The sequence below is a fragment of the Rhipicephalus microplus genome, chromosome 4 (genome assembly GCF_043290135.1).
Source record: "Rhipicephalus microplus isolate Deutch F79 chromosome 4, USDA_Rmic, whole genome shotgun sequence".
Taxonomy (NCBI): Eukaryota; Metazoa; Arthropoda; class Arachnida; order Ixodida; family Ixodidae; genus Rhipicephalus; species Rhipicephalus microplus.
This window is the reverse complement of record NC_134703.1, coordinates 23,067,939-23,080,080: the sequence shown is the minus strand read 5'-3', so window position 1 is coordinate 23,080,080 and position 12,142 is coordinate 23,067,939. Positions and strand designations below refer to the sequence as shown.

General features: G+C 43.9%; 1 protein-coding gene across 1 annotated transcript in view; it reads left to right on the top strand.

The window, feature by feature from the left end:
• Positions 1-12,142, top strand: part of LOC119171726 (methanethiol oxidase) — an 89,127-nt gene that overhangs the window by 25,848 nt on the left and 51,137 nt on the right. The window contains exon 2 of the mRNA XM_037422541.2: positions 5,330-5,523. Coding sequence (XP_037278438.2) covers positions 5,330-5,523 — 194 coding nt within the window. The remainder of the gene's footprint in view (positions 1-5,329; positions 5,524-12,142) is intronic.

Genomic DNA, 12,142 nt, shown 5'->3' with positions numbered 1-12,142 from the left:
CTCCACTACGGCGTCTCTCATAATCATATGGTGGTTTTGGGACGTTAAACCCCACATATCAATCAATTTCCAGGAGCGGATTTCGCTCTCAAATGCGTGGATCAAGTGACGTACGCTGATACATATCTCCCCGTTTACGGTGATTGCATATGTCTCAGATATTTTTCTACCGCGCCTCTCACGATTGCGTTTGAGTAGGGTGACGTCATAAAGGCGGGGAGCGCATCGCTGCTTGACGCAATGTACGGCAAGATTGCTTCCCACTCCAACTTTCAAAGAATTAGCATGTTCTCGCAAGCGATCATTGACAGTGCACCACCCAGTCTGTCCCACATACACCTTTCCGCATAAACGTCGAATCTCACAAACGACGCAAGTCGCACGCTTGGTGAAGGGCCTGGTGTGTTGCTAGAGGCACATGGAATTCGCTTTTCATTGTTCGTTCTCGAGCCGGCGCATGTTACCCAGTGGCGCATGCCGCTCAGTAGATGTCGTCCATCAGCAGAAACCTATACTTAGCTTAGTCTCGTCGTAGTTTCTCGTTGCGTGCATATCGTGGGCTGGCGCTTTCTTAACTACATGTCCCATTCTCGCCTTACGAGTGTTTCACCAACAAAGGGGATGGCGCCAAGTATTGTGAAACATGTACTCGTTCATATCGTTCGACCGGCGCTTTACTCTCGCAATATTCTGATCCTAACTCTACAAACTACATGGTGAAGTTCCCCCTGACCACTCGGCATTTACTGATAGTTTTCTGTCGTGGTTTGAATATGGCCCGACATCATTCTAGCAATGAACAGGGAAGTAGAGCTTGAATCGACGCTTAGTAAGTTGCGTACCCCTTGAACCTCTTTCGTAGTCTCTCCGCAATACCCTTAACGATAGTCGCAGTGAAAACGAAGACAAAGTGCAAGGGTTAGGAAACTTGCACTGATTGGACTGAATGTTCGCAATGTTAAAGTGTTTCTTCGAAGTGCTGCAAAGGGATAGAGTCTAACCCTTCCGCCCTGCAGTGGAGGAGGTACAGTTCGTCGATGCCATCGACCTGTCAGCGTGGTTCTTCGTCTTTGAAGCCCTGTAGCTCCGTTAATCTATTTAACAGTCGTAAAGTTTTCGCAATGTCACAACGCAATCGTTTTTTCTTTATCTGACCATAGTTCCGTTCCGACTTTAGTCAAAAGCCCGGCCCTCTAAAGACGATTTCGCAGCACGACGTGAATACAAGCGAGGACGTGCAGGGACCACCGGAGGTCATTACCTTGCTGTGTCTCATACGCACTCACGCAAGCATTCAGGCAACCACACGTCCACTAAGTGTATACAAACTTTTCTCGTGTGCTGTATTTCTCTTTCTCTCTCTCGCGCGCGCACGCATGCACAGTTACCGTTTAGCATTTGTGCTCTCCATGTTGTCTACCAATGAAAAGCTGCGCGATCGAAGCGCATCAGTCCACTTTCCTCACCTCATGTGTTCGTTGTCGTTTGTCTGAAATGTACCCAAGGAGATGTCTGCGGGAAAGAAACAATCGAAGGGTGGTAACTTTATCGGGTACACAAGTTGGTGCGCTCGCAAAAACGCCACTCGAGCATAAGCAGTTCGAAAGAAGGTGCGCCGGTTTTGACGGTAGATTAGGGCCACATGTGTGCACACGGCGGCCAGGTGAGCAGCGCATCATCCAGGGATGCTGAACCACTCGTTTGAACCTTCGCTGTGGGCGTCATCACTGATGGGAGGTAAAAGTGTTTTCTTTTCATTATTCTGCGAAACGGTTAGCCTTGTGGACTTACCATGAGCTGTAATAAACCCTAGCTGAGAAGCGCTCGAGTCTGTTTTGTTTGCGACGTGCACATCAATTTGGTAAGCGAGATATCTTCACCAGGAGTTGCTGGTATCAAATGCAAGTGTGAAATGCCTCCGTTATACAAAACTTTGCCTATTTATTCCTTGCCAAAAGTCGCAGAAAGGATAGCCTATTCACTACTGCCACCATCACGTACACCGTAATGATTATACTAAAGATCTACGTTTACCTCAGCACCTGCCTTTTGCGTAGAAGAGACGCGAGCTTTTATATGCTCGCATCTACACGTGCGAAAACACTCTGAAGGCCCACTGAAGTAAATAAAAGGGAGGTTGTCACTGTTGAACGTTGCGGAATGGCCAAAGAAAGTTTTGAACACGTCTTTGTACTTATCATAAAGTAGATATTAGAGTGTGCTCCAGAGAGAAAGAGGAGAAAAAGAATGCGAATAAAGAAATCTAAACAGCTAGGCGAAGACAAGTTCTTCACGCCTTTCGAAAGCTTTCTTCTCTTTGCAAGAGCGGGAAAAAAGTATTCCGGTGTGTGCCTGAAGGGCTGTTTTAAAACTCCAGCTAATGCGACCAGAGCCGACATATTCGCGGAGAAAGACAAAAAGAATAATCAGGGCAAAACTTGTGATCTCGTTCCCGAAATATGCTTCTGGAACTAAATGAACTTAGCTTTTTCAGACATACTCCACGCTTTTCTCACCCTCGTTGGATTTTAGAAATCCGGTCTGTCATGCTGACGTGGCAAAGCCACGACACGGGGATCTCTTCAAAGGTACAGAAACATTAAACTCGGGTCTATGGACCGAGAAAAGCAAATCACATATATATATATAGTGCACTCACGTGCACTTCAGCGATCAGACCAGATTTACGTGATGGAGAATGTGGAAGTGATTTTAAAAATCTTTTCGTCTTTCAGTTGGTGTCTTGAATACCGGACAGAGAATGGGCATTCACTCAGATATGCTTATGCTGCTATAGTTACTTTTGAATCGTCTCGGCAGAACTTTGTAGGAGATCTTGATTCTTTTCTCTTAACCAACGCACAAAATAAATTGTGGTCTCCGTCTGTATTTAGATTAGATTTACATGTCTATACGCACTTTTGTCGCGTACGTAAAACGTCTGTCCAATACAGAAATAAAGACAAAGATTTTTTTCTATGGATATTTTTGTACGAGTAATAAAATGATCCTGAAGTGTATTCGTGAGTGATGGAATAATGGTGACCGAGTAAAATGACATAAACAAAAAATAAAGCATCCACACTCCTTACACGTCGTGCAAAATGCTGATCAACGGTCGTTCGCGGTGTTTTATTGCGATATCAATTATATATGTACACTCTCGACTGGACTTCCTTCTTAGCCGGCATCGACGTCGCCGTCACTTATATATATATATATATATATAGTCCAGTAGATCCTCCGTGAGCGGTCACAACGTGGTTTATTTCGACGTTTCGGCCTAGAGTCTGGCCTTCATCAGGATACAAACTGTATCTTTAATCCTGATGAAGGCCAGACTCTAGGCCTAAACGTCGAAATAAACCACGTTGTGACCGCTCACGGAGGATCTACTGGACTATATGCAACGCTACGGCCACTCAACCACCATGCCTGCCTAAATATATATATATATATATATATATATATATATATATATATATATATATATATATATATATATATATATATATATATATATATATATATATATATATATATATATATATATATATATATATATATATATATATAACGTTTAACGTTCAAACTGCAAGCTATTTATGCCTACCAATTACCGCTGGTGACGGACATCTCGAGGGGAACTATCGTGTTGCCAGCATTACCAGCAAGATGGCACATTGAGCGCGCGTCGCCACATCGTCACGACACTGCGGCGCACGCTCTCATCTCCAAGGAGTGGTCGCTCACTCGCGCGCCCTTATCTCGTGGTGGGAAGATCGTACGTCTTGGCTGGTCTTTGGCTTTCATAGGAACGATTCTGTTGTAGTTACAGTGCGCAAAAAGGGCACTGTGATCGCTGCACAGTCTCCGTTTACGAAAAGGGCACGCTTTTCAGGCACTGTTAAGTAACAAATGAGATGCTTATTTGTGTTCATCTGTACCTGTGAGTACGTTCCGTGCGTCATTTGTGCGTGAGAAACGTGGGGCATGTTTCGATCTGCTTGCCGTTGTGTGTGTAACCTTCCAATATGTTGCTATCGCGTTCATTGCATCTCCTTTGCGGCAAAGTTGTGATTTGTTTTCTTTCAGTTGGGTTTATCACGGACCCATTTCACTCTGTGAAGGTCGATTACCAGTGAAGCAGTGAAGCCCATGCTACTGAGGCCACACTGAGTTTCCATGAAAGTTGCCTGTGACGTCACATGTGAAAGAACTAAAGAAGTTTGAAAAATTGAATTGCTGCACAAACTTGAAGAAAAAACAAGAGAGACTGGAAAGGGTGCAGGAAAAACTGCACTCTTTCCTGTCTCTCTTGTTTTTTCTTCAAGTTTGTGCAGCAATTCAATTTTTCAAGTATGAACCAACTAGTCTGCAAAAAAGTATTGCTTCAACTAAAGAAGGGGAACTCTTTTTTCGATGGGCTGGTTTATACACGTTAAATACCACGAAACGAATTGAAGAGGCAATTAGGCCTAGAAAACCTTATAGGAGGTTAATTATTATCTTTATCTGTAGCTTAGCAATTGGGAAGTAAAGTGAACTGAATCCAAGTGGACGATGATGATCAAAACTTTATATTCTCCCGAAAGGTTTATTTCTCTGTCAAGTGAACGAAAAATTACCACCGCTGCCAGTGAAACCCCAACCTTCGAATGTGTGGGTTCTGGTTCTACCGAAGTAATTACAAAATTGGCACGCACGCACGCACACGCACATGTTTGTGCTTTGGAGCTACTGGAGCTTTGTTCAGAAGTAAAATGAAAACGTGTCCGAGGTTTTACTTTGGTAGGCGCAGTGCCATGGGGTATTCTATTTCGCAATGTATCGTCCCGACCAGACGGGCTTCCGTCAAATCTTAAATTTGAACTAGCCTTTACATGTGCATCTTACTATGATATGATTGATATGTGGGGGTTAACGGCCCAAAACCACCATATGATTATGACAGATGCCGTAGTGGAGGGCTCCGGAAATTTCGACCACCTGGGGTTCTTTAACGTGCATCTTACTAGTGGCGGATATTAAGGGAGGGGGGTGGAATCAAGCCGGTCCTGATCACCCCCTTTGGTAGGGCTGCAGGAGGACACCTCTTGCAAGCGTCCCCTTTTTAGATTTGACCTTCGAGCACAGTTGAAAGTTGAACACAGCTCAATTCCCTACAGCACTAGGCTGTAGGGAATTGAGCTCATGTTCGCTTCATCACTATTGTTTGAACAAATAAAAATAAAACCTACATCTATCAAAACAAAGTGACCACCATGACAGGATATATGTTCCCCTTGAGACCTTTCTGGACTTACACCACTGCACCTCATGGACGCAGGATGCGAGAGCAGCGCCAACCGCGTGGGTGTGGCACGGTGCCCGAACTCCGTCGGCTACCGCACCCCACTGGAGGCCATGGCTGAAGGAGTACACGAGAAGATGCTGTGGCTGCCATGCTCGGTGCCACAGAAGGATCGGCCCGACTACCTGGCCACCGTGTGCGTTGACCAGGACTCGCCAGACTACTGCAAGGTGAGACCAGATACGTCGAGAGATTAGCCTGTCTTAATATTTTCTGACAGGCCTCCTATACATCTATGTTATAGTAATAATTGTCCGTGTTTTATTTTTATTTTTATTTATAACATACTGCAGACCAGAATTCGGTCCTTGCAGGAAGGGTACTCATAGTACACTAAAAAATACAATACCAAAATATCAATACAGTTAGTACAAGATATGCGCAAATATTTACACTCAACTTAGTAAAGGCACTCAGACTGCATTCTATAAAAAAATGCAGTACTGTAGTTACAACAGAAGTAAGTAAAATAAAGTAAAACTCACAAAATGGAAACACAACTCCTAACGCGTGTATTACGGTAAAAAAGGGTCATTCATTATATGCCCAGAATTCCACTCCAACATACAAAATCATACAAAATCAAAACGCAACATACAAAAAACATACGAAATCAAAACACAACACCTAACTTCCCAAAAGCGCAACATGTTTATGAGAGCTTCTTTAGTGTCGATCACCCGGGGTTCTTTACCTCCCACCAAAATCTAAGTATAAGAGCTACAAAGAATCTTAGCTAGTTATAGGGAAGCTGCGCGGGCATATCTCGCTCGCAACGGCAACTGTTAACCTTTATATTGTTTGTATAAGGGCGCAGGATCGATTCCAGGACATTGCATATGTATTTAGATGGGTGTGAAATGCAAAGACCTATGTGCCTAGATTTAGGTCCAGTAAGACAACGAGTGAGTTTGAATTGATAAATTGAACTCTCAGAACTTAAGTGTCGTTAATTTCACCTTCATAAGCTCCTTAATAGATAAGAAAATTAAGGTCAAAGTTTCATCATTACTATTCACGACAAATTTACAGCACATGACGTCACGTATTTCTATGTATATATTTCGTACTTTAGCGACGCTAGCTCAAAGAAATTCTCTGAAACTTTGCACATTCTGTGTATAGCCTCCTCAGAAGATATTGTGCTTGTTTTTTCACTTATTAGTGACTGCGGAGGACATAGTAGATGCCGTTCAAATAGAGACATAACTATGTTTTGTTCGCGAATTTGAACATGGCGTTGCCACCCGTGTTTTTCTTTTTTTTTTGCATGTTTTTCTTTCTTACAAAGCGTCTTCTCGTGGCAAACATAATGACAGGGCTATTGCGAAATAAGAATTTACTAATAAGGAAAAGGCGCAGCTTTCTTTATTGTCCTTTTAAAAGAGCCACAGGTGGCAGAAATTATTCCGCAGTTTCCCACAGCGGCGCTCCTCGTAATCATATCGAGATTTCGGCTAGTAAAACACGAGGCACTAATATTTGTTGTTCCCGTTACAATATAAAGCTTCACGTATACTTGCGCATGAATGAAATAGTTTGTCTGCGCAACTTTCGATAACATGTTATCTTTGACGGCGTGTACATTGGAGGTGTGTCTTCAAATGGTAACTGTACGGAAATCATGAATTTATCTCGTACTGTATCAAAAGAACACAAGCTGTTCGATTGAGCACATGTGAGAAAAAAAGGACGATGTAGTAGAATTTTAAGAAATAAAGAAAATTATTTCAAAAAATAAAATAAATTAAAGGTAGCCGGTGGTAGCTTGACTTGGAATTGTGGCGGTTCGGGCTAGTTTCTTCCTGTTCCTTTGTCGTCGCTCTGTTCCTGCGCTAACAATCGAAAGCTGGCTTCACGTTAGCGCCGCTGACGTCGCTTTTAGAATGACAAAAAAAAAATGGCATCAAAGTGGGAGAAACGCCGGAATCGTATGAGCCGAAGCGTTCTACGTGCTATAGTAAGACATCTAGGCGCTACGACATTCAGAGGAGGTTCCTTCAAACTCTTGTCTCTTTTTCGAGACGTTCCAAAGTGCCATTACCTCTCGAAAGCGCACGTCCTCTTTAACTTATTCAGTTTATATTTTTATTTGTTTTAGGCCTTTGCTCTTCAGCGTTGATAAGTCGTACGAACAAATTCATTACATAAGCAGTTTTCCAACAAGATAAGACAAAACTTGACACACTTCTAGCCTGCAGTTGTGCAAGATACGAGGCTAAATTTCGCGGGAAGAAATAGGAAGGCACAAGAAAAGCTCGGCGGAACGTGAGTCTTTGCATTATACGTCATAGGGTGGTCGTCAAGGCGACGAGAAGATTTATACGTTGGCGCGACGTAGGCGCAATATGTATCGGATATGAGTCTTCCCGGTAGAAAAAACAGCCAGAGGGGGCGAAATACGTCAGAAATTCTAGAAAGCGTATGCGTTCTCCGAGTGGTACAGCGTTGTATTTCTTGGTTTCGTGCTTAAAGAAAAGAGGCTTACAAAAATATGCTATGAGCCACGAAGACGTCTCTGCGTGCCACGGAGGAAGCGTCAGTGCTACATGTTTCAAAGAATAACTGTCGTTCTATTTCAAAGTTTTCCGTGGTTTTCTTACTGCGGAAGCTGGCGCAACGTGAGCGTAAACTTTAGGGTCAGAAATATAATATGGCTTTAGGCTGCGTTTGAATTTAGCACACAACAGTCACGCAGGCATCGAATGCGAACCAATTTGGGTGTGTTTTAATCTAACAAAAACTTTTAAAAAATGTTGTAGTTGGCTCGAATTTAGCCTGAAACTATGATATAAGGTTACAAACGAAGCTATATAGAGTAAGTACTACGTGTAATCTCATCAATACGCGAATACTTGTTGTGGTGAAACGAATTTTCAGAAATGTAAGTGTCAATAGAGACGCCATAAATATGTACCTTCTATGGTACACCTTATAGGTTATGCTGTGTATATGCTAAGCTCTAGAGTGGAGGTTTAATTTCTAACGGTCAGTATGGAGGAATTGTGTTGGCGGTGAAATGCGAGAACACTCACGAATTTAGATCAGGGTACGCTTCAAGGAACTTCGGGCGGGGTAAGTTATAATTCGGTGTTGTCATATATACGGCGGGCCTCGTATCCTCGTAACCACAGATATTACCTTTATTCGTGTTTTTTTATTTGCTGTATAAAAAACGTAAGACGCCTTGAACGCTATGGCAGACTACACTGTTCATCGCTGCTTTTTTACGCTATTCATTGTTCAGCTATACTAAATGTTCAGATATTTCTCTAAAAAATATGAACGTAACAACGTTTAGCAGTGATTCGCAAACTATTGGACCACAAGATAGTGGTGAAGACCCTGTTTATTTCCGTCTCATCTTCATCATTGTCTAGTTTTGCGCACTGAATGACAAGACTAAACTCTACGCGCTAACAAGTGTTGCCAACAGATTTAAAAGTCTGTGTTTTGCGGTGCCACCAGTCATGTGCGAGCGTGTGTGGGAACCCACACGCGCGCACCAACATCAGCATCCTATTTTTCTCTCTGTAAGTATTTTAAACAAACAAAGAAAACATTTTGTTTACTGTTATCTCTTCTTAGTCTATCTAGAACTGGTTCCTTCGCGGAACAACAGCGAACGTACGTCATTCTTTTTTCCTTTTTTTTTCAGCCGACGTAAGCGAGAGACAAGAAGAACGAACGTGAAATCATCCCTTATCGCAGAGTATATTTCACGAGGGTATACATGGTGCACGCTGCGAACATTCCGACGGCGAGCGAGTTGGCGGCGGGTTGTGTTATGATTTTTTATTCCAACTTTCTCGGGGATCAAATGACAAACAATCCTGGAACACAGCGGAAGCCGATTCTCGCGAGCGCGTTCTGTATTAGGCTTCCGCGCGCTCAGCGTCTTTCGCTTCTCTTCTCTTCTCCCCGGGGCTTTCGCTCAATACAAGGCGCTTATCGGCTGGGGCCCGGAACTCGCCCCGCACTGCTGAACGCACTCGCCCGCTGCGTGTTGTTGCTGTTGGAAGCTTGGGAGAAATGTTCTATTCAGCTCAATGCGGAACTCGCGATAGTGAAGGTCCGTGCTCGTCATGGCGGCACTGTGAGAAAACCCGAATGGTTTAGGGGCTTTCGGGCTGCGTGTTCCATTTTCTGTATTGTCGGTTTTGGTTCGGGTACGTTTCCCGTATACGAATAACAAACACAGGGAAGTGAAACTTCATCTCAAATAAAAAAGACGGGAGAAACAAGCAAGAACGTGAAAACTCCTTGACGTTTTTAACGTCCCATACAAAACACTATGTTACGAGAATAGTGATGGGAACAATCAGACAGCAAAGAAAAGTACCCGGTATGTCATTTATAGTAATTTTAATGCAAGTGTGAAGAAAGAAAAGTGGTCAAAAAGATGAGTTGCTGCCGGCAGGGACCGAGCTTGTGACTTATGGATAACGCGTCTGGTGCTTGACCACTGAGCTACGGCGGTGGTCATCCCTTTGTCCATTTTCTAGAGTATATATGTCTATGCTATACACACCCCATGTTAATTAGGCCAGGTTTTCTCTCGCAAAATACCCCTTAGGCTATCTTTCGTTCACTTCTAGGTATTACAGTGAAAGCTGCATATGGCTAGGCGAAACGAAGAACTGTTCGCCACGAGAAACAATCAGTGGCCTCCCCCCTCCGTCAGTTATCCGTTATCTACGTCACACACAAGCGCGTGTGCCAGGGAGCGCCGTCAGTCACGGCGTTCATCCTTCCGAAGCCGTATCGCCGCCGAGCAAGCAAGCGCTGCAATTTCAACTTACAACTTCCACATAGGGAAGGCATGGGTCTTAGGAGTGCCCGAACAGCAGGCACTATTCTGAAAACAGCGCATACAGCTGATCCGTGAGAGAATTCGTGTTCGCCGGGTCGATACAGCAGTCTGGGCACAAGAACAGGCAAAGGTGTTCAAGCGGAAGCAGCAACTGCGGATCGCCTCGCCGCGGTGGTCCAGTGGCTAAGGTACTCGGCTGCTGACCCGCAGGTCGCGGGATCGAATCCCGGCTGTGGCGGCTGCATTTTCGATGGAGGCGGAAATGTTGTAGGCCCGTGTGCTCAGATTTGGGTGCACGTGAAAGAACCCCAGGTGGTCGAAATTTCCGGAGCCCTCCACTATGGCGTCTCTCATAATAATATGGTGGTTTTGGGACGTTAAACCCCACAAATCAAATCAGCAACTGCGGATCCGGCGGCCATCCGAGCCGAATGCAAGTGACAACGGCGAACAGAGGAGACGGCGTTGCAGGCAGAGCAGCGTCAACGTCGCAAAGTCGGAAACGCGTTCACCGGGTCCGACGCCAGCTTTCGACGGGAGTTTCTCTAGCGGCACACTGGCTTCGGCTGCGACGTCTGTGACCGCCTGCGGCCGCACGTTTCAGCTTCGCTGGTTAACCATCTGTACGGAGTGCTTGGGAGCAGATATTTTTTTTTCTGAGCACAAGTAGCTTCAACCGCACTGCGCAGTCGCCATCGAAGCTACTTGCACCGGGCAAGAGCGCCGAGCAAAATAACAGATGCGCGCTCCAGACGTGGCGTCAGATTCACTCACTCAGTCGTTCCCCCCAGGTAGTGCCGCAAACACTCTCTCCACCCTGCCGTCTTCATGAAGCCAGCAGGGAGATTAGGCTTACAGCCGCTTGCGTCCCGTTTTTGAGGAGCTTCGCTCATCAGTTGTATTCGTTACGGAACAACTGCTAGTTTTAATATACAACAAATCAATACCTAAGCATGAGGTTCGCTATGCTTTAGCAAAGCGTAGCGTAGGGCGTGTGGGTGCATAGCTTAAGGCTAATATTCGTGGTGCCGCTGGGCACAAGAAAAAAAAACCCTTAGAAGTTAAGATTTGACACCAGACGTGGTGTGAATATTCGCCATTATTTTGATTGAAATGCTTTGATGAAGTCTCTGTGGCCTGTCAGAAATTAGGTAATCTTTCCTTGCACAAGAACACCCGAGGCTGTCTTGAGTAGTGTACTAGCCGTTGACAATTAATATTAAAGTGAATTAAAAACTGTGAAGTTTAATACGAGTTGCATAGATAAGCGCGTCTTTTCGAAAGATGGAGGGATCAATGTTAGTCTGATTGATCGCCGGGTTTGCTACTCCAGATGTCGTTTCATGAACTGTGATATCTAGAGAGACAGCACATACCCGCGAACAAAGTCTTGCGTATGTGATTCACAGATGCACACAGACAAAACAATTATTCACTGAGTTACATTGCATTAGGAGCCAAAAGATAGGAAGTAAATATATTCTCACCGTGGTGTCATTACGTTGTTTCAAATAGATCGATACTGATCGATACTGTTTTGTTGTGTTTGCCAAGGGTCAAAACAAAGTAGACCATTAATAACGCGTTGCTTTTCTTTCGTTGCATGCACAAAGACGTAAAAAAATGCTTAGGAGAAACGGAGGTGGGCTTGTAACTGTCCACTATACCAGAATACTCTCTCTCTCTCTCTCTCTCTCTCTCTCTCTATATATATATATATATATATATATATATATATATATATATATATATATATATATATATATATATATATATATATATATATATAATCGTCCATGACGCATATAATTGCACCACTAGCCACACAGCGGGTATTGCTTAATGAGTAAGCACTTTAAAGCTTTCCACAGATTACAAATGGCTCAGCCATTTATTCTCCTTATCCACCACTGCAACAACAAAGAGTGTAACTATAAAGACGTGTATATTGCTTTGAGAACGCTTATCGTGTGCTT